This window comes from Martes martes (genome assembly GCF_963455335.1).
Source record: "Martes martes genome assembly, chromosome: 7".
NCBI lineage: Eukaryota > Metazoa > Chordata > Mammalia > Carnivora > Mustelidae > Martes > Martes martes.
The window spans coordinates 60,885,597-60,906,090 of NC_137894.1; the positions used below are offsets into that span (position 1 = coordinate 60,885,597).

Here is a 20,494-nt window from a genome sequence, read left to right on the forward strand (position 1 = left end):
TTCAGAGGCTGTGCCTACTGGGTCAGTATGGCCCTAGGCTGTTGTCTCCTTCTCTACATGGCCCTCACCTTAAGGAGAAGGCGTGTTTCCTGCCATGCTGGTGCCCCAGCCTCTCGCACTGGGCTCCTCTGAGGTCAAGTGTGGCCACCTGGGCCATATTCTGAGAAGACATGAGAGGGGTCACCACGGCCATGTCCGCTCTTCCCTGTGGGCCTGTCCTCTGTCTCCCATGTTTTCCACTGCCCAGTACCTCTGCTGTTGTCCTCTTGTCCCAGAAGAGGCTGAGGGAGCTGCCCCCTAGGGTCCCATGGCAGCCATCCCAGGGGCTCAAGCAGGGCTGTGCAGAGAAGGTGGGAAGGCTGTACCAGCTGGGTGTGGAGGGGAGGCTGGAGCCTGGCCTTGCGAAGACCTGTGGGTCACCAGAGGGTCCCAGGCCAAGTGCTGGACTGGCCCAAGGGAGCCTGGGAATGAGGCGCTGGGAAACCAGGAAGAGGGGCAGGAGGAGGAGGGCCCCAGCCTGGGGTGGGGCAGCTCAAGAAGGAAACTGTCCCGGGACACCGGGCTGGCTCAGTCAATAGTGTGTATGACTCTTGCTCTTGGGGCTGGGTTGTGAATTTGAACCCCCCGCTGGGTATAGAGATTACTTAAAGAGAATGAAACTGTCTTAAGAATGGGGCTGGGGGATTATCCACCATGTCAAGACTCCAGGCCCTGGTGGCCCTTCTGAGCCTGAGCTGTTCTGTGGAAGAGAGCTGCCTGGAGAAGGAACCTTCTCATACTTACCTGCCTCTCGGCAGACAGGAGCTGCTGCTGGAACTCCAAAAATCCCTCCATGGTGGGGGCACCCTTAGCATCCTGAAAGGGCAAGATAGGGCCCAGGAAACATCCAGGAACAGAGGAGAGGCCCCCTCTGAGAGGTGGGCTAGCAATCTTCCCCTCTCTGATCACTTCATTCCTGATGACTCTTGGCTCCTAGGCCTAGTGCCCCCCACCCCAGGGCTCAGTGCTGGCTCCAGGGTCTGGGCCTTACCCCGATGGCCCCAGCCCCACTGGTCTCCTGCTGCCGTGCCACAGGTTCCAGGGAGACCGTGGTGGCAGAGGGAATGGGTGGCCCAACGGGGACACCAGGCTGCAGGTCCCTTGTCTCCACCAGCTGTACTCCTGGCCACCAGCTTCCAAAGGGCCTCTGCTGGGGGTCTGTGAGCCTGTGGCCAGCACTCTCGGACTCCAGCCCTGTCACTTGCTGCAGCAGCTTCCAGTCCACCTTTGAGAGGGGAGTGAGGTGAGCCAGGTCAGGTCGCCTCTCTTCCCCGAATCCCTTCCCCTAGAGAGAACCCCTGCCTCATCATGGTTCTTTCATCTGTTCCTGCTTTAGCTGGCTTATGACACTTCCCCATCATCCTAGTCCACAGTGGGGCTCCAGCTTTTCCTGGGTCGGAGGGTAACAGGACCCTGCATCTGGCCTGGCAAAGAACAGGGTTTTTCGGAAGGGTCAGCCGTGGGCTCAGTGCATGGGGCATGGGGCGGCTCCATTCTCAGCTTGCTCCTGCCCCTCCGCCCTCAGGCCCCTAGCTGCTGGTGGACCCTCGTCCAGCCTCCTCTCACCCCTGCCTTCCTCTGCAGCTGGGCAAACTTCTCTTCCTGGGCTGCCAGCAGCTTCTCTAAGTCCTGGTGTCTGCAGAGTAGCAGCTGCACGTCGGACACAGTGTGCTGGGGAGAAGCCAGCCAGGGTGAGGCCCAGCTCCAGGGGGTGCTGAGAGCCTCCCCTCGGGGTCCGCAACCCGGTTTAGCAGGTAGGGAGCTGAGGAACAGCAGGACCTGCCCTTGGCCACAGCTGCCAGTCGGTGCAGCTGGCTAATGGGGTGGGGGGGCTGGGCTCACCCCATAGTTGGGGTCCAGGAGTAGAACCTCCCGGGAGGCCAGCCAAGCCTCGGCCCGGTCCAGCTCCTGCTGTAGCTTCTGCAGGCCCCAGTTCTCCTCGCAGCGCTCCTGGCACAGGGTGCAGGCCTTCGTGAGTGCCTGCAGCTGCCCTTCTAGCTCCCGCAGACACGCTGCCACCTGGTGGGAAGGGATGCTCTGGGTCAGACGCTCCAGCAGAGGCACTGAGGCAGGGGAGGTCTGGAGGGGCCAGCAGAGGGCTCCAGGGAAGGCCCAGACCCTCCCCTTCCCTTCTTGGCCTCTCTCTCTCTGCTCCTTGCCTGCCTTCTCCTGAGGGCTGAGATTTCTGCTAGGGGTTCCAAGGCCTTGGGTAGTTGGGCTCCATCCCTTTTGTGCTCCTACCTCCCGGGACATGAAGTGGCCGCTGTCTATCAGCTGCTGCCCTTCCTGCTGTACATCGTGGGCACGAAGGCAACGCTCCTGGAGTTCTTGCCCTAGCTCCGCCTGCTGCACCAGGAGCCACTCAGCCCCCACCACGTCCCCCGCCATCTCCTCGGAAGAGACCAGAGCTTGCTTCTCCCGAGCCCATGCTCTGGGGGCAAGGAGATGAAACTGCCGTCAGGCCTGGGAGAGCAGCCTCAAGAGGCAGGGCCTGAGGTGTGGCTGGGGAAGGGGAGACCAGCTCCCCGAAGAGCTGGGGTGACCCCCACCCAGCAGGGCAGAGCTGGGCCAACACCGGGGCAGGATGTCACCTACAGCAGTTCCCGACAGCAACCGAGGAAGGCATGGCCCTGGGCAGCCTGCTCCAGCTGCCGACCCCGCTCCCGGGCCTTCATGTCCAGGGTCGCCCAGGCCTCCTCCACCCTGGCCAGCTGCTTGCACAAGCCCTCCTGAGCCGCAGGGTAAAGCTGGCCTAGCCGGTGGGCCTCCATCCGTACCCGGGCCACCTCCTTCTCCACAGCTGCCAGGTCCCGCTGCCACCAGAATACCTGATCAGGCCTCCCCCCACACAACCTGACCCATTTCCCTCATTCTGGAGGGGGCCTCTCTGCGTGGGGGGTGGGGGGTGGGGGGTGTCCTCTTTCCCAGGATTTCCCAAGCCAGCTCCACTGTGTTCCACATGCACCCCGGGCAAGCACTCCTGGGCTAGGAAGGCCTTCCCTTCTCCCCTCTGGGGGGCCCTCCCCCTCACCCGCAGGGAGACGTTGGGGCAGGTGCCCTCACCTCCAGGCCCCTGTGCTGTTGCTGCAAGGTCTGCATTGATGACGGGCTACGGTCACAGATGTCTCTCACCATCCGGGTGGCCTTCTCTTGCATCCATTCCTGGAGCTCAGCTGCTGCCTGCTCAAAGCCCAGGACCTCCCGGGCTATGGCCAGGCTCTGGGAGAGGGACGAGGGTCTGCTCTGGGTTGAGCTCATTCCTAGGGTCTTTCTCTCTAGAGATGTGGCCTTGTGGGCCGCCTCCCTTTAAATAACGAGGACCATGGGGCTCGGTGACTCGTTTGTCACCACCAGGTACAGAGAATGTCCCAGATGTGGCAGGTGCTCAATGAGTGTGTGATGTTACAGATGAGGGGATAGGGTCTCAGGGGGCACCGTGTGATGAGGGGATCTTTGGTGTACAAATCACGAGAAATGCGGAAATTGAGGCTCTAAGCATGGGGGATGGGTCTCTAGGAAGGAGGGCTTTGGTTTCTGGGAGGACTGGCTAGGAGGGGAGGGTCAGTTCAGGAGGCTGCCCGGGCTGTCAGGGACTTGGGGAGCAGCCTGTGTTAAAGAAAACCAGCAGCTCCAGCTGAGAACACAGGTCAGGCAGCAACCCGGAGCCCATCTGCACAGGAGAATGGGGGGTGCAGCATGTGGGTGAGGACAGATCAATACTGCGGGTGGTTTCAAACCCCAGGCCTGTGTTTAGGGGAGGCTCCAAGGGGTTCGGAAGCTGGCCAGACCGGCTTTCTGTTTCTCCCTGGAGGAGTGAACTGTGCCAGCAAGAAAGAAAATGGCTGGAGAGAGCTGGGGTGGGGGGAGGTGAAGGTGCAAGAATTTGGGAGTCCCCATCTGCCTAGTGCTAGGAATCAGAGGCAGCCCCCTCCCGCTGTGTGCATGCACGTGCACACACACACACTCATGCCCATACTCCCACGCTCCTACGCGTACCCCCGGCTGGCCTACTGGCCCCCGACCCAGGCAGAAGGCATCGATGTTCCTACTCCTTGGCTGTCCCTGGCCTGGCCTGGGGGGCACTTACCTGGATGCGGGCTTGTATTGCCCCGTCCAGCCTCTCCCAAGCAGCCTCGATGCGACTCCTCTGGGCTTGAATCTGGGGAGTGCACCTGGGTGCCATCCGTTCCAGGGAGTCTGCCAGCTCCCTCAGGGCCTGCACCTTGGCCTGCCCCAGGCTCTGAACTTCCTTTTTGAAAGCATCAAACTTCTCTTCCAACATCTGCGGGGATAGAGGGGCAAGGAGGTGGCATACAGCAGCTCACGAAGGGTTGGCAGTGTCTGAAGTCGTTCCCCTCTCAATCCCCAGCCCCACCCGGACTGGACGAGGCAGGAGCAGACTTCCCTCGACTCTGGCTCTGGCACCATGGGGATCTGCCCAGAGCCCCCCCTTCTTCCCTTCAGCTCTTGCCCTTGCCTCCCTCTCGCCCAAACGCACACCTCCTTTGCCCTGGCTCGGTCTCCATCTACTCGGCCCCAGGCTCGCTCAGGAGAGACTCACCGTGACAGCCTCCAGGTCCTGCCCGTGGTCCTGCGACTCAGCCGTGGCCGCCTTGCTGGCCAGCCAGGCCTCGAGAAGCAGGGCCTCCCGTTCCAGCTGGTGGAGCTGTAGCTGTTCCTGCAAGCCTTGCCGCCTGCCGTCCGCCCGCAGCAGCAGCCCTGAGTGGGCCTCCCTCACCGCCCGCATCTGGGCCAGTGCCCTGCCGCTGTGGCACAAAGGACAACCTGGCTGAAGCCTTTCCTCTCTAGGCCAGAACAGCCTCACGTGCCTGCCTCTGAAGGGAGAGCCCTCCCTGCACCTCCCTATGTGGGCCGGGCTTCCCCACACCTTTCCGGGTTCTGCCTGCTCTCCAGGAGGGCTGCTGTCTGCTGCAGGCTCTCAATGCGCAGGCCGAACGCCTCTAGGTCTCTCCAGGTGGCCTCCAGCCGCCGCAGAAAGGCACGCATGGCCTCGGCACTCTGGCCAACATCCTTAAGGTCCAGGACACAGCCCTGTTCTTCCAGCCAGGCTTCTGCCTCCTTGAGCTGGGGGTGCAGGGAGAGCAGTCTTCCCTGGGTCATGGCCTCTGGGGCTCCCAGCTTGGGGCACGCACGGCCTTGAGATCTCGAGCTGTGGTTTGCACCCTGGCTCCACGTGGGAATCCCCCAGAGCTTCCACGCTCCCTGTGCCTGGCCCTCAACCCTGAAGATTCTGATCTGATCTGGAATGGAACCTGAGTATCCGCATTTCGTAAAGCTTCAGGTGGTTCTGATGGAAGGCAATGACTGAGAATCGCCGGTTTAGAAGAGACAACAAAACAAAATCACACCCAACCCAGGGCTCTGGGCAACTTGCAGAAGGATGAGCTCCGGGGGTGGGAGTGGGGGTGGGGCGCAGAAGAGCACTTAGCTGAGGGAAGAGGGGACGCACAGAGAGCCCAGAATGCTGCCTACACTCTGGGTTTCCTCAGGCCCAGCCTCGCCCACCTCAGCTCCTCACCTCCATCAGGAACTGCTGGGCCTCCCGAGCCTGCTGCAGCTGCAGCCGCCTCCGCGTGGCCTCTGCCCTCAGGCCGCCCACGGCACTCTCCAGCTGCTGCACCCGGACAGCAGCCTCTGTGGCGAAGGGCCCGGCCTGTGCCAGCTGGTGTCCCTCGGCCACCACGGCCTGGGTCAGAGCCTCGTGGCTACTCATCTCATTCTCCAGGTTCTGGGGAGTGGGAGGAAGACCCTCCTCAGAGGACCCAGGTTCATGCTGGTAGCCTTACAGGATCCCACAGATCTGCCCCCAAAGCCTTCCCTTTCCTGGTCCACAAAGAACCTGGGGTGCCCCCAAAGCCTCCCAGAGGTGGAGAGCTCCCAGCACCACTGGCTAGCTGGGACTGGTGCCCGATCTGAGGTTCAGGGTGACCAGGCCCACACCTGGTGCTTCTCCTGCAGCTGTTGCACAGCGCTCAGGCTCTGTCCACAGTCCTGGGTGGTGGCCAGGGGCAGCTTCTCCCGCACCCACGCCATCTCGTCATCGGCATCCCTGAAGAACTGCAGGAGGCGGCTCCGGGTCTCCAGGGCAGCTCTGCGCTCCCGCAGGGGTTCCCTCAGGCACTCAAACCTGCAACGGTGGAGGGTGGGGACCGGACAGTCAGGGGTGGGGGCCAGGAAAGTGACCCAGCGCTCACCCACTCAGTGCCCACGATGAGGGGCAGGGGATGGCCCGGAGGAGACAAGCTGGAGGGCCGGGAGGGATGGGGGTGAGCAGGAGGCACGTGGGTCGATCTACCTCCGAAGCAGCTGCAGGGCCTGGTCTTTCACATCTTGGGCGAGGCAGAGGCCCTCCCCTGTAAGGACCTGGGCCTGGCCCCACAGCCACTGTGCCTGCCTGGTCTGCCCTTCCACGGTGGCCTCCAGCTCTCCCTGTGCCCCCAGGAGCTTGTCTAGCCCAGGCTGGTCCTGGTCCCTGACAGGGGCTCTCAGCTCAACCTCCACAGGCTCCATCCAGCTCTCTAGTTCCTCCACTCTCCGCCGGAGATACAGGGCCTAGGGCAGAATGTGAGGTGGGCACAAGGGGGAGAGGCCTAGCACCTCCCCCCCCCCCCCCGCCTCTGGCCTGTTCCCTGGCACACAGAGCCCACCTCACAAACCTCCTGCAGCATGGCTGCCTTCCTCCGGCTGTTGGCCTGCAGCTTGTCCCAGAGCTCTCCCAGCTCCCGCAGCCGCTCCCGGATGGTCTCTGAGGATGGGTGGCCCTCCTGCAGCAGCCTCTGTCCCTCCTACAGCCACACAGGGAAAACCACTAGGACTTAGGATGGCTGGTGCCCATGAACCTGTGCGGGCTCCACCCCACTGAGGGCTCGCTGTGTGACCTGGGCGAATTCTTGAACCTCTCTGAGCTCATTTTCCTTATCCATAGAATGGAGAGAACAACAGTTAATTTGTTTAAATGAGATCAAACATCAAACATTTTTAGCAGGACACCTCATGCTAGAGGGAGCCAGCCTGGGGTCAGATCTTGCCCTCTGTAGGTGGGAGAGGGTAAATTTCAAAGATGCTACACTTTGGCTCCTTTACCCACAGGCCTGCTCACTGCGGCCTTTCTCTGTCCCCTCGTGTCCATCCAAGATGGCTTTAAAAACTATCCCGTCAATAGGTGATTGAAAAGGCACTATTTTTGGAGAGGTGCCCTAGGAAAGCTACTGTTTGTCTCTCCCCTTGGGCGCTGGGCACGGTGCCTGTGTACAGAAAGGACTAGATGAGTGTCAGTCATCCGTGACTCTGGATCAGAGCCCTTGCCAGGGCTCTGCTGGTCTCCCCACGCTCTCTGGCCTGCAGGACTGTCCCCTCACCGTTTGCAGCCTTTGTCGGTGGTGGACATTTGCGTCTAGCTCAGCCTGGAGACTCTGTTGTTTCCACAGCTGGGCCTGTAGCAGAGCAGGGTCCCTCCAGCCCTCTTCCAGGGGCACCGAGTGCTTCTCCCTCAGCCATGTGGCCACCTGCACATACGCAGAGGACCAGGCTCAGCTGCCCCGGGCTCTCCCCCTTCCCCCGAACCTCTGGGCTGCCCCGAGGAAGGCTGGCCTCTCCTTCCCCACCACAACCACTACCACCCCCCAACCCAGGGGAACCTCGAAGGAATCCTGTAGGAAAGTCTGCAGCTGCTGGAGCTCCTCCAGCTGGCGGCGACGGGTCCTGGCTCGCTCTACCAGTGCCTCTTTCCTGCCAGAAGGAGGGACTCATGGGCCCTCAGGTCCCCTCCCCGGACCTGGAGCTGCTCCAGGGGCGTGCACGTGCCTCCCCATGGCCACAGCCCTTCTTCTGGACCAGTACGCCTAGAGCCCTGGGCTCCCTCTGAAAGGAGAGAACTACTCCCTCTCTTCACTAGTGCCTACCAGGGGCTGACTTGTGTCCCCTCACATTTTTAAGTTGAAGTCCTCATTCCCAGTACCTCAGAGTGGGACTGAATCTGAGGACAGGGTTTTAAAGAAGTTAAAATGAGCTGCTCAGAGCGCCCCCAACCCGCCACATCAAGTGTCACGCACACGCAGGGATGACCATGTGAGGAGAGGGGAGGACGGCAGTCTGTAAGCCAAGGAGAGGGGCCTCAGGACAAACCCACCCTGTCAGCATCTGGATTGAGGGCTTCTGGCCTCCAGCACTGTGAGAAAATATGTTTCTGGCATTGAAGCCACCAGTCTGTGGGATTTTGTCACGGCCACACTAGCCAACTAGTACAGTATCCAAACCACTAGTCTGGATCATGCACTACCCTTAGGAAGGACTCTGAGCGGGTGCCCACCCAAATATGTGTGTGTGTATGTGTGTGTGTGTCTGTATCTGCTGACTTATACGTGTGTGTACCTCTCTGTACCAGTGTATCAAATACATTGCTGTATGCACAAAAAGAGAAATTAGACCCGTGATCTAAAAAATAAATAGGAGCAAAAGCCTAACACTGCCCACATCCCTGTCGTCTCCACACCAGCGTTGAGTGGAAACTTATCTCCCCCTGCTGGGGCTACCAAAGGGTGTGGGGGTGGAGGTGCAGCAAGGCTTGGAGGTGCCGCCTCCCTGGAGGATGCCAGAAGCTCACAGGGGAGGGGTCACGGTGGCACTGTCCCAGGGGAAAGCCAGACCACCAGAAACCATCTAAGGTGATCAGGGGTCACGAGGGAAGGGTGCTGACAGAAACCAGCAAACCAGCGTTTGTCATCCGTCCATCAAAGGCCTCCTGGTAGCCAGGTGGGGGTCCCACGTGCAAGGAGCAGGAGCGAAGGGCCCAGCCCTCCCCCTGTCAGAGGGCCTGCATGAGGGCTGACAAGCACTGTGGACCCCAGTGGGCTCTCTGGAAAAGGCAGAGACCCCTGCCAGTCTGAGAGCCGGCTTTTGGCCACATCCGCCTGGCTCTAAAAGTCTGAGAAGCTGGATGACTTAGCTGAACTGGACGGACTTTTAGGAGGAAAAAAGGAAGAGCCTGGTGTCTCATGAGCTGTGCTGGGTTCATCTAAATGGGCGTGAGAAATGTGCCGACCTGCCCGAGTGGCAGGCGCCGTGCTAAGACATCAAGGGTACCTTCTCGATCCTCCCAACTACCTGAAGAGGCAGGCGTTGTTACCCCATCCTCGTAGACCTGAGACTCTGTGAGGCAAGTGCCCCAAATCCCACCACAAGGGGGCAGCACAGGAACTCAGGACACTGGCTCATGGACACTTAACCACTGGGCTCTGGCCTGGCCCTTCCATTAGGTCGCCCCTCCTTCGGTTTCCTGGGACACGTTTCTTGGTACAACTCCCTTTCATCTCCCCTGGGGGGCCACATGCTGGGCCGGCAGGGGTGCTTGGTATCGACCTCAGGCCCTGGAAAACGCTGGGGAGTTTGCTGCACCCCTCCCCCCACCCACAGCCCAGAACCAGATGTACCTCAGGAGCATGGCCTGGCACCGACCCAGGGCACCCTGGGCCTCGGGGTACCCAGCCTGGTGCAGCCTGCGGGCCGCGGTCTCCAGTGCGTTCATCTTTTCAGCCTGAGCCTCCAGGCCCCGCTCCAGCGCCTCGTGCTTCCTCAGGAGGGTCTCTGCAGCGGCCCAAGAGTCCTGGCAGGAGCAGGGAAGCCACTACCATCCGTGGGGCTGCCCCTCCCGTCCCAAGCTCTCTGCCAGCCATGCCACCCACACTCACCCACATGATGAGTCCTCTGCCCAAACCCGTCCCTCTGAGGTCTCAGGGCCGCGTTTGGCTTTAGGACAGTAATCCTTAGCCAGGGAAGGTGCTGGGGATGGGGTCAGGGTCAGAATTTTCAGGGCACATGGAGCTTTTTCACCCAACAGGAACACCCCCTCCTCTGCACTCTGGTAAGACTGTGTCAGCATGGAACCAGCTGGCCCCTGATTTTTCCAAGAAACCCCCGAGTCAGGCTCGCCGGCCACAAGGGTTGGGATGGTGGCTGGAAGACAAACCTCAGGGGAGGGACATGAGGAGGGCAGAGGTGAGGAGTCGTGGGAAGGAGGCAAGAACAGGTCAAAGGGCGCACGCTCACCCTCTCAGCTCCCGGGACATTCCCTGTGGGGCTAAGCCCCAGGTGCAGGAGAACCATAAACATGAGGGGTGAAGGCTTCAGGGCTGCAGGTGGTAGAGGATGGGGAGCCCTCCCCCACTCCCGGGGCCTGGGGAGCTCAGGCAGCACTGGCCACTGCTTTGGTAAAACCTGGGTCAGCACCCACCCCGAGACCCTTGCTGGTGGGGCAGGCCTCCTGGCTGCAGAGCCAACTTTCCATCTGCTCCACAGAACTCAGAACCAGCTGTCAAGAAAGGAAAAGGCAAAAGGAAGTGAGCAGAGGGTACCCTCGGTGCAGGTGGAGTGAGCCTGTGGGTGCCCTGAGGAGAAACCAGGGACCAAGACCTTGGCTCGAAAGAACACGTGCACAGCTGGCAAGACTTGCTGCGGGCCAGCTGGGCGCTGGGCACTGGGCAAAGCCGAGGAACAGCGGCCTCGGGGTTTGGCTTTGACCAGGGGCCGGTGGGGTTAAGGGAGGGCAGGATGGAGGCTGCCTACCTGAAGTTCCAAGGCCCGCTGCAGCTGGAGCTTGTGGTCCTGCCAGGCCCCTTCCAGGCTGTTCATCTCCTGGTCTAAGCCAGCCAGGGCTTGGCGGAGGTCGGGGAGAGCTGGGTGCCCTGCTGCGAGCAGTCGCTGCCCGGTGCTTCGGGCCAGGCTGATGCGGTTTGTCCACGAGTCCAGCTCGGCCTGTCATAAGATGGGCCTCAGACCCCCGAGGCCAGGGCTCCCTCCATGCAAGGGAGGAGGCGTGAGGCGGAACACAGCGGAGTGGGTAAGATGGAAGAGGACAGAGGCCCGGGCAGGTGAGGGAGGAAGGGCTCAGAGAAAGTTGGGACAGGGCAGAGGCAAGATGAGGTCCCAGGGTCCGGCCCTCACCTTGAGCTCCTGGTGCTCCTCCAGCCTGCGCTGGGCCTCCGCAGGGCTGCTCGGGGTGCTTTGGGCCTCCATCTCCGCCCGCAGCCCCTGGACCCAGACCAACAAGTGCCGTAGCTCGGCCTGCAGACTCTGAGCTTCGTATAAGGCCTCCAGGGACTCCTTCCTGTCCGCAGGGTTCATCAGCTAGCCCTGAGGCCTCCGAGCCCCTCCTTCCCTCGCACCCACACCAATGCTCTCCGAATCCCCTTGGCCAGACAAGGGCCCAGGGCTGGGGATTAATAGGGGGACAATACCAATAGTTATTCGAAGGGTGGAAAAATGTTCTCAGGGGAGACCAGGGTTAAGGGGAAGGGGAGAGACAGAGAGGCTCCCGGGACTCAGTCTGTGAGGAAAGAGGCCCAGGGATCCGTACCGCTTCTGGGCCTCCCTCCAGAGCTGCCACCAACTGTCCGTCACCTCCCGCTGCTTACGGCTGAGGCGGTGGGCTGTCCCAGGGCTTCTCTGGCAGACGCGGCCCACTGCCCGCTCTAGGGACTGTGGGGAAAGCTGGGCTCAGGGGCTGGGGCAGGGAGGTAGGTGGTAGTCAAGGGAGCCCCAGCTGAGGGAGGCCCCTGGCTTCTGGGGGGCGTACTGCTCAATGGAGTCTGCTGGCTCCCGTGGTCTGGAAGGCCTCCTGCCCTCTGTGGCCTGCCCAGCATCCCACAGACGAGGCCACCTCCACACCCAGCTATGTACCTCCACCTGGGCCTGGAGGAGGCCTATTTCCCGCTCCAACTCCTTGTGTTTCCGGATCAGCCTCTGCAAGCTCTCTTGATCTTTCCCATAGTCCAGGGCCTGGACCAGGGCGGCCTGGGAAGGAATGCAGCCTTACTGATTTTGCCTTTGCTGCAGCTCCCCGCTCACTGCCGAGGGGTCACCAGCCATGGGGTTTCTGTGTGAGAATCAAGTACCCCACCTGATTCCCTTCCCTGTGCCCTCTGCTGACCAAGGCCCCTTCCTTCTGTGAAGAACAATTCCCAGGAGAGACCAGGGGATGGAGTTTCTTCTGACCCAGTCATCTCTGTGTGCTGCCTCCACATACCATGTCTCAGTGGTCTCTCATTCCTTTGGGGGGAACTGAGCGTGGACAGACAGCCAGGCCTGGCTGGCTGGGGGCAGGGAGCAGAGGAGTAAGAAGAGTGAGGCAAGAGCCCCTTCACGCCCAGAACAGGGCACCATCTGTTCGCATGGGACTTCTTGGGTGGGTGGGGGGGGGCAGACAACTTCTTCACATGCCCCCCACCCCCCTGCCAGTGTTTAGCCCATGTTTCTCAGTGTTGCTGACATGCTCCGGGGCCAAGCTCCTGTGCGCTCTGGCCATGCTCAGGGACCAGAGACAGAAAAGTATGTGGGGGAGCTGTGCTCTGGCCTCTTGACCCACAGTGTTTCTAGAAGCCAAGTGGGCCAACCTCCAAGCCTGTAATGGGGGCTTCTCGGGCCCAGAGTCAATAGCGAGAGAGCCCCTGGCAGAGCCCTCTCCCTAGCCCTGAAGGACCCCTAGCAGGATCTACCTCCAGTACCCAAGCTGAAGAGAAGGGGGGGCAAGACGCATGGGAAACTCCGGGTGAGCGCCTCACCTCCCAGCTGGCACAGTCTTTTGCTACTTACTTTCTCCCCAATCTGCTCAGTGACACCATCCAGCTCTTGGGACAATGTATGTATCTCCAGGGCCCCCTCAAGCTGCTGCTGGTACCAGAGTAGGTTGCCACGGAAACTCTTCCATCTGGGAAGGAAGGCGTAAGGCTGAGTCAGAGGTGGCCCTCCCACCCCCTCCCCTAGACCCACTGCGTTCCCATCGGGGACTGGCCTGCTGTTCAGCTGCTGTCGCCGGTTGTGGATGGTCTTGACTTGCTCAGGGTCCAGGTTCTCGAGCTTCAGGGACAAGTCACTGATGCTCCTGATGTGGATGCCGTCCACGGTGTCCTGCAGGGGTGAAGGGTGAGGGCACCCGGGCAGTCACAGCACGTGGAGGGTCTGCCTCAGCCCGAGAGAGGGTGAGGAGCGGCGTGTTAAATTGCTCAGGAAAGCAAGTGATAAGAAAGCACGGATGAGAACTGAGAATAAGAGTTGACAAGCAGAGCAAAGCAAGTGGTGGAATGAAACGGCGAGCGGGGTCTCCTGGTGCAGGAGCGTCCGCACCCCTACGCGTCCTGGGCGGGGGCTGTTAGTGAGAGGGGCTTACGGGTCCACTGGGCGGGGTCCCCAGCCGCTGGAGGGAGTGCAGGGATCCTGGCCCCAGTAACAACAGCTCATATTCAGAGAGCTGGTTAAAATTCCCCAAGCACTTTCGAGGAAGGGTCTCGGCCGAGCTGGGCAGGGGAGGGGTTCCCTCTCCTTCTGCATACACCAGAGCAGAGCCAGAGGCTACCATGGCTGGTGTGTGGCAGGCCCGGGATCTAGGCCCCGCTCCTTGAGCCTCTCTGGTGCTCCCTCTACCACAGCGCCCAGCAGGGAGGCTGTGAATTCCACCAGCACCAAAGGGGAGCTCCGGGCGAGAACCTCAGCCTTCTAGAAATCGTATGTGCTGACACTGGATAGAGGAGGGGAGCGTGTTCGGTCTCTAACACCTGACTGTGACTGCATTTGTCCCATTTCTTTTATCTAGAGCACATGAGAGAGATTTTGGGGGTGCATGTGGGGGTGTGGTGAGGAGAAGCCGAGAAGCTGAATGAAGGTTCTGGGCAGCTGGAGTTTACGGTTGGATTGTCCACTCCGTCCAGGCACATGTGTATCTTTTTTTTTTTTAATTTTGAAATAATTATAGATGCACAGGAAATTGCAAGATTTCAACAACAATAACAATAAAAATAGTATAGAGAAGCCGCACAATCCCTTCCCCCAGCTTCCCCTGAGGGTAAAACCTTATATGACTGGGGCACAGAGTGGACATGCTAACTGTGGACGCAACCACGGGTTTGATTCAGAGTATGTCAGTTTCTGCACATGTGCACCTGTGTGCGTGGTGGGGAGGACAGTTCCCGGCAGTTTCAGCACACATACCAATTTGTGTGGCCACCACCACTCGTCCTGGCTCTCTTACCTAGGAGGCCAGCATTATCCCCATTTTAAAGATGGAGGAACTACGGCTTGGTGCGATGAGGGGGCTGCCTAAGCACATGCAAGTAGTGAGCGCGGGGCAGTGGCTGGAGCCCTCCCCCGACCCATGCTGTCTCACTATTCTGAGCAGTTCTGTCCCCCATGGGGACAGATTGACTGCATCTCCCCCACAGGGCCCCATACCTGGGCCCAGACTCCTGGGAGCTCTCTGAGACGCTTGCGGAGCTGCAGACAGTGCTCAAGGTCCTGGCCCAGCTCGCCCAGGTTCACCATTGCCTCCTGCAGAGGCCAAGGGGTGAGGGTCTGGGACGGCGCTCTGAGCCCCAGCACCAGGGCAGCCAGCTCCTGGAGCAGTGTTGGGGCAACTTCTTGCTGGGGCTCCCACCTGTCAGGGAGCTGGGGAGCAGCAGGCTTGTCCTTGTCCCCATCTCTCAGCCCCTCAGCCTCACCCCCAGCTCTGTCCCTGCCCGGCTGGGTCTCACCATCTCCTGGATCCAGGCGTCTGTAAGGTCAGCTCTCCGCAGGAACTCCAGAAACTTCCACCTGTTCTCTAGGTCCTGGCCCCGGAGAGCCACTGCCTGCCTCAGCTTCTGCCAGTGTTCCTGCAGCTCCTGCAGCCTCTGGGAGACCTCTCCTGCCCGAGGGGGGCTCTGTGCCAGGAGAGCCTCGCCATCCTGGGAGACAGAACACCCGGAGATCTTGCCTGTCACCCCTTCCCCTGCCTGAAACCTTCTTCCTTGGCCACCCAAGAGCCCACACTTTGGAGTAGGACTGGGGCCGAGGGCCCGTTACCTTGGTGATGGAGATTATGACCTCCTCGTGCACCTGGATCTCAGCCTCGAAGGCCTGGTGTTTTCGCAGGAGCCTCAGTTTATCTTTCAGGTCTCCAGGAGGGATTGGCTCTCTCAGCTGCCAGACTCGATCCTCAATCCAATCCTGGGCCTGGTGGGGGTTGGGGACATGAATCCCATTATGCCGGTGCTGCTTCAGTCTCCAGGGATGTCCCATGCACTCTCTTAGTTGTGCCCAGGGAGTGGACTGCTGGCCCCCAGGGCTGGGTGAAGCCGAGCTGGATAGATGCCATCCAGGGCTTCTAGCCCAGGGGGACATGCTTCAGGCCCAGCCCTGCCCCTAGCCAGAGGGTAGGGCTGGGCAGGGCCTCTGGAGGGGAGGTTGGCCTGTTCCCAGGATACCTGGCTCCCTCCCTCTGCCTCCCTGGTTCTCTCTGACCTAGCCCTCACAGGCTCAGGAGGCAGCAGGATCTCTGTTCACAGTGTCTTTGAATCAAATGTCCTGGGTCCAGCAAGGCCCCTGGGAAACCCACTGAACCTTCCAGACTTCAGTGTCCTCATCACAGGGGTGTGGTGAGGCCTGAAGGAGCGCGGGAAGGTGAAGGTCATTGGCAGCCTGTAAAATGTGGCCCAAGGTCGCCTGGGTGGCTCAGCGGGTTAAAGCCTCTGCCTTCAGCTCGGGTCATGATCCCGGGGTCCTGGGATCGAGTCCCACATTGGGCTCTCTGCTCGGCGGGGAGCCTGCTTCCTCCTCTCTCTCTGCCTGCCTCTCTGCCTACCTGTGATCTCTGTCAAATTAAATAAAATCTTTAAAAAAAAATAAAAATAAAAAAAATAAAATGTGGCCCAAGCGGAAGGCACGGAGTTGGGGGTGGCCCTCCGACCTGGGTCACAGCCCTGGTGAAGCCAGTCATGAGGAGACAGGTGTGCAAGGCTTGTCCCCGGCTCTCTGCCAGGTCCTTCACTTGAGCCCGATGCTCTAACACTGTGTGGAGCCGATCCTGCACGATGGGGCTCCCAAGTGTCTTCGCTTGCTCACACAGGGCTGCCTCCTGGTGGGGGGAGGGTTGGGGTCACAGTCTCCTGTTCCCCCATGCTGGGAGGCTGGCCCACAGGAAAGCCCTTCCCTCAGCCCAGCATGGCCCTTCCCTCAGCTGGTCCTCCCAGCAAGCCAGAACCAAACCCACAGCTCCCCCATGTGGAGCCAAGTGGCTCTGGTGTCCCTGAAGCGTGGCCCTCCTCTTGAGCCACATACCCACTTCTGCTCAGTCAGCCCCAGCCAGGCACCCCTAGGCCCACAGGCTGTACCTGTACCCTGATATTACCTGTGGGTGCACACCAAGCACTCCATGTCCCCCATTCAGAACTCTCCAAAGTTTCTAGACTCTGCCCTCTTCCCTCCCCTATCCCCCGATCTGACCATGCCCAGTTCTCTCTGAGCCTCTTACCTTCTCATCTTGGGCAGTCAGAACATTCTGGAAAGTCTTGTGTTTGCAGATCAACTGCTCTACCTCTTCCACTGAGCTCCCCAGTGCACCGGTTTTCAGGGAGATCTGGATCAGCCCATGGAGAAGTCAAATAGGCCATCAGGGACTGTCCAGAAACAGCTGGGCCCCTCGACCCCCATTTGCAGCCATATGCACTGAGGCTGTGCCCAGTCTTTGGGCCTCCCATCAAGGAAAAAAGCTGAGTCCCAGGAGGCAAGGAAGCAAGTAGGTGGTAGAGGAGAAAGGGAGAAGGGGGCGCATGGGGACGTGTGTGGTGGGGCAGGGGGAGGACCTGCCTCCTGGACCGTGAGGATCTGGTCCAGGTGACCACACTTTCTGAGGAAGAGCTGCTCCCGCTGCATAGCCTGCAGCTTCTCTTCCTTCTGCTCCCAGGCCTGGAACACCTGCTCCCGTTCATCCCGCAGGGCTCGCAGCCCTTCCTGGACCTGGGGACAGACACATGGGAAGCCTGGGGAGAGCCGCCTGTACAAGCTGACAGCCGATCTTGAGGGAAGCCCCTGACGAGAGGCCAGCGTGGCAGGGCAGGGCAGGGTGGGAGGTGATGGGGCTCAGACGAGGTCAGGGCAGGTGGGGGGGGCACAGGAGAAAGGGGCCCACCTCCTTGATGGGTGTCCCTACTACAGCCAGAAGTGCCTGCTGGCCCAGCTGCGAGGCCCTCTGGTGCAGCTCCTCCCGGGCCTCCAGTTCTGCCCGGAGCTGCCAGTGGCTGCTGAGTAGTGTGGGAAGGTCACGGCTGGGCTCCTGGGAGCCCTCTTGTCCCTGCAGCTCCCGCCACACAGTGGCGGCCCAGGAGGTGTAGTCCTGCACCTGCGGCCCCAGGAGACCCAGGGAGAGCTGGGTGAGGGCTGGGCTGGGCTGGGCGTCAGAGAGCTGGGCTCTGAGGCCCAACTCCAGCCCGCCTGTGTCCACTCGCACAGCAGAGTAACCGTTCCAGGGCAGAGCTTCTGCTGAGTCTCAGGGGCATTTTGTCACCAGGTTCCTCTGCTGTCATCCAACCTAATCTTTCCAGGTTCATGAAGTGTGCCTGTTTGCCAGCCTCCTCGTCCCCATCACCGAGCCTCCTCACCCTTTGCTTCTGGTGCCCCTCCGGCTTAGAAGCTCCTTCTCCCCACCCCTTCCGTCTCTCCCCACCTCACCTGCTCTTCAGGGTCCAGGGCCTCGTTTGCCTCACGAAGGCTTCCCTGGCACTGTGACACCTCGCTGCTCACCTTGCCCTCGGGAGATTACTGCTTTAACACTTGCACACTGTCTTCAGATCAGTGTACACAGCATGAGAGCTGAGGGGGCCTTGGATCCTTGTCCAAACACCTCATTGTCGAGGTGAAGAACGGTCAATGGCACAGTGTGTATGAGGGAGGACTCACAGAGGCCTTGCACAAGCTCACGCTGCTGGAAAGTAGCAGAGGCAGATCCCCAGATCAAGCCTTTTTGTAGGGTCAGAGTTTGGGCTTCCTGGTTTACCAGGCACTGGATCTGGGGACTTCCGAGACAGCCTGTGGCCAGGGCCCCCGTCCCAATCTGACTTCTGGAGTATGAGGCTTGTCCCCTCATCTAGAGAGGCTCCCTGAGGACAACAAAGTCCATCTTACTTAGCTTCTTCATCACCCTTCTCTCTCCATCCATGGCCCCTGGTAGATGGTGAGACACAGATGTTCAACAGATGCTAGCTTATCCCGAGGTCACTGTCTAGAACATGTGACTCTCCAGTTATGGGCTGCTTTTCCTCCCCAGGCCTGGCTGGGACCCCCATCTCCTGCTGCTCTGTTACTCACCTGGGCTGGTGTTGACTCAAACCTAAGGAGTCCCTGCTGTGTCCCATGCACTCAGTGCCCTGACAGACAGATGGGCCTGCGACAGACCTCCAGACGTACCCATGCTCCTCTAACTCGTGTCCACACTGGGTTTCCCTCCAGAGCAGGAGGGTCTCAACAGCACACGCTCGTGCATGGCAACACACACACACATACACACACGTTCATGCACACGCACGTACACGCATGCAGCCCAAGAGGACAGAGCCCTCACCGCCCTGTGGAAACGGGCCAGGAGGCATGCCCGCTCCAGCCGCGTCCTGAGCTGCTCCACGTGTAGCTTCAGGGCTTCCCAGGCCTGCCCCAGAGCCTCCTGCCTCTGCTGCATGGCCTGGGCCTGGGGCCCTGGCCCCAGCTTCTGAACTGCACTTGCAACCTCTAGCAGTTCCTGCAGCTGGGGTAGGGAGAGGAGACGGGGCAGGGCGGGGGGTGGGGGAAGGGTCACGTCCTCCTGGAGGCTGAAGGGCCTGCCCATCCCACAGAACCCTCCTCCAGCCAGGCCCTGCCATGCCCAGTAGGCCCAGTGGGAAGCCCTGGGATAGCTCGGGAAACCCAGAGGAAGAGATAGACAGGCTCAAGGGGGCCTATGGAGGCACGGGGTGGGGGGGGAGGGGTGGAGGGGAAGAGGCGGCCAGACTGGCTCACCTGCTGCCCAGCGCCCCTGAGCTCATGCTCCAGCTCCTCGTGTCTCCTCAGCTGAGCCTCCAGCCCACGCAGGTCTGGGGCCACCTCACTGGGGAGGCTTGTGGCTTTCTCCTGAGGAGAGGAGATGGCCAAGGCTGTCAGGAATAGAGGGTGGGGCATCGAGCCGGGGGTGTGTCCCCTTCTAGAAAGAATCTCCTTCCTCCCCTTGGGCTTGTACCTGGACCTGCGTGAGGGCTTCCAACAGATCTCTGTGTACTCTGAGGGTGACCTCGGCATCTTGCAGCTGGTGGCCTCGGGCCTGGGTCAGCTCCCACAGCTCTGACCAGGCAGCCCTGTCCCCAGGTGTGTGGAAGACCAACAGGATGTTAGCCATTGGCTCAGCATCTCATTCCACACTTGGCTAGTCCTGTCAGCCCTTGTCCTTTCCGGGCTGCATCCAGGACTGGCCCAGAGCTCCCCTTCGGAGCACCTTCGGAACACCGTTTCCTGCCTCAGGGCCTGCCTGGAGCCTTTCCAGCTTTACCACGAATTCAGTCCTTCATTGCTGTCATGCTCAGCCCTTGATTTCTAATCTTTGTGCTCCTTCTTCCCTCTTGTGTATGCCAGTCGCAAATGTCAATCAGCTTATAAACATTCAAGGGCAGGAGCTGCATCTTCTCTCCATTCCTCAATGTGCTCAGCCAACTCTCACTGAGCTTCTAAGGCTTTTACCAGGCCAGGCTCCATGCCAGGGGTCATGGACAAGTCAGGCCTGGCCTCAGAGTCCGCAGGCTGGGATTGGGGGTAGGGGACCCATGCCAGCCAGGTAGCAGCTAGGCCGTCTTTGCACAGTTCCTTCCCCAAGTCCTGGGAGCCAGGGGTTTGGAAACGTGTCCCTGGGGGTCCGGGCAGCCATCCCTGATCTGCATACCCAGCCTTGCCACCCTTCACAGTCCGCGGTCACCAGGAGCTGGCTCAGCCTCCCTGGGGCCAGCGCCCTCTCCAGAATCCTTGCAAGCAGACAGAGCCAGTGTGGCCCTCAGAGTGGCCTGCCCTCTCTGAACACCCCAGGAACTGCCTGCACAGCTCGCTCCCCCAAGCCAGCACCCCCGGCCTAGCCCACTGGACACTCACTGCAGGTGCTGCTGCGTCTGCTGGGCATCAGGGGCAGCCCTGTGCCTGAGCTCCTGCAGGCTCTCTGCCAGCTGCCGGCAGGCTGCCACCCGCCGGGCACCCAGCTCCACTTGCCGCTGAAACCTTGTGAACTCAGTGCAGAGGTGCTGAGGACAAGAGGGCAGTGGGTGACAGAGTGACCCCCCAGGAAGGCAGCAAGCAGCCTGGGAAGCTGGGGCCTCCTGATTGGACAATGGGGGTGGGACAGCCCTACACCTCCTCAGAAGGCCTGTCCTCGGCCAGCACTCACAGTCCCACAGCCCCCTCCTCCACAGCCCTTCAGGCCGGCCCACTGCCCCCGGCCTTCTCCCTGAGGGTTTCCTCCCAGCCCTTTCTGCTCACCAGGATGTGCTCATCGTCTTCTCCGAGGCTCTCCCCGAGCCGGGCCGCCTGCTTCTGGCTAGCCAGCCAGGTCCGCAGCTCCTCAGCCTCCCCCATGAACTCATGCAGCTTCAGAGTCCCCTCCAGCTCTCGGCCCCTGTGGGGACAGCCC

At 60.7% G+C, this 20,494-nt stretch overlaps 1 protein-coding gene across 1 annotated transcript in view; it reads right to left on the reverse strand.

The window, feature by feature from the left end:
• Positions 1-64: 64 nt before the first annotated feature.
• SPTBN5 (spectrin beta, non-erythrocytic 5) overlaps positions 65-20,494 on the reverse strand; it is a gene marked incomplete at its 3' end in the record, with an annotated part of 43,085 nt that continues 22,655 nt past the window's right edge. The window contains exons 27-64 of the mRNA XM_080809708.1: positions 20,344-20,479; positions 19,963-20,108; positions 19,067-19,181; positions 18,850-18,960; positions 18,419-18,598; positions 16,991-17,200; positions 16,669-16,818; positions 16,334-16,438; positions 15,770-15,937; positions 14,887-15,036; positions 14,577-14,768; positions 14,278-14,373; positions 12,845-12,960; positions 12,646-12,760; positions 11,734-11,847; positions 11,411-11,532; positions 10,999-11,161; positions 10,621-10,809; positions 10,289-10,366; positions 9,489-9,661; positions 7,698-7,788; positions 7,419-7,565; positions 6,708-6,845; positions 6,356-6,612; positions 6,001-6,187; positions 5,579-5,788; positions 4,928-5,124; positions 4,601-4,805; positions 4,127-4,321; positions 3,103-3,258; positions 2,635-2,852; positions 2,281-2,470; positions 1,882-2,118; positions 1,606-1,710; positions 1,031-1,264; positions 784-855; positions 251-409; positions 65-160 (exon numbers count right to left, since the gene is read on the reverse strand). Coding sequence (XP_080665834.1) covers positions 65-160; positions 251-409; positions 784-855; positions 1,031-1,264; positions 1,606-1,710; positions 1,882-2,118; positions 2,281-2,470; positions 2,635-2,852; positions 3,103-3,258; positions 4,127-4,321; positions 4,601-4,805; positions 4,928-5,124; positions 5,579-5,788; positions 6,001-6,187; positions 6,356-6,612; positions 6,708-6,845; positions 7,419-7,565; positions 7,698-7,788; positions 9,489-9,661; positions 10,289-10,366; positions 10,621-10,809; positions 10,999-11,161; positions 11,411-11,532; positions 11,734-11,847; positions 12,646-12,760; positions 12,845-12,960; positions 14,278-14,373; positions 14,577-14,768; positions 14,887-15,036; positions 15,770-15,937; positions 16,334-16,438; positions 16,669-16,818; positions 16,991-17,200; positions 18,419-18,598; positions 18,850-18,960; positions 19,067-19,181; positions 19,963-20,108; positions 20,344-20,479 — 5,923 coding nt within the window. The remainder of the gene's footprint in view (positions 161-250; positions 410-783; positions 856-1,030; positions 1,265-1,605; positions 1,711-1,881; positions 2,119-2,280; positions 2,471-2,634; positions 2,853-3,102; positions 3,259-4,126; positions 4,322-4,600; positions 4,806-4,927; positions 5,125-5,578; positions 5,789-6,000; positions 6,188-6,355; positions 6,613-6,707; positions 6,846-7,418; positions 7,566-7,697; positions 7,789-9,488; positions 9,662-10,288; positions 10,367-10,620; positions 10,810-10,998; positions 11,162-11,410; positions 11,533-11,733; positions 11,848-12,645; positions 12,761-12,844; positions 12,961-14,277; positions 14,374-14,576; positions 14,769-14,886; positions 15,037-15,769; positions 15,938-16,333; positions 16,439-16,668; positions 16,819-16,990; positions 17,201-18,418; positions 18,599-18,849; positions 18,961-19,066; positions 19,182-19,962; positions 20,109-20,343; positions 20,480-20,494) is intronic.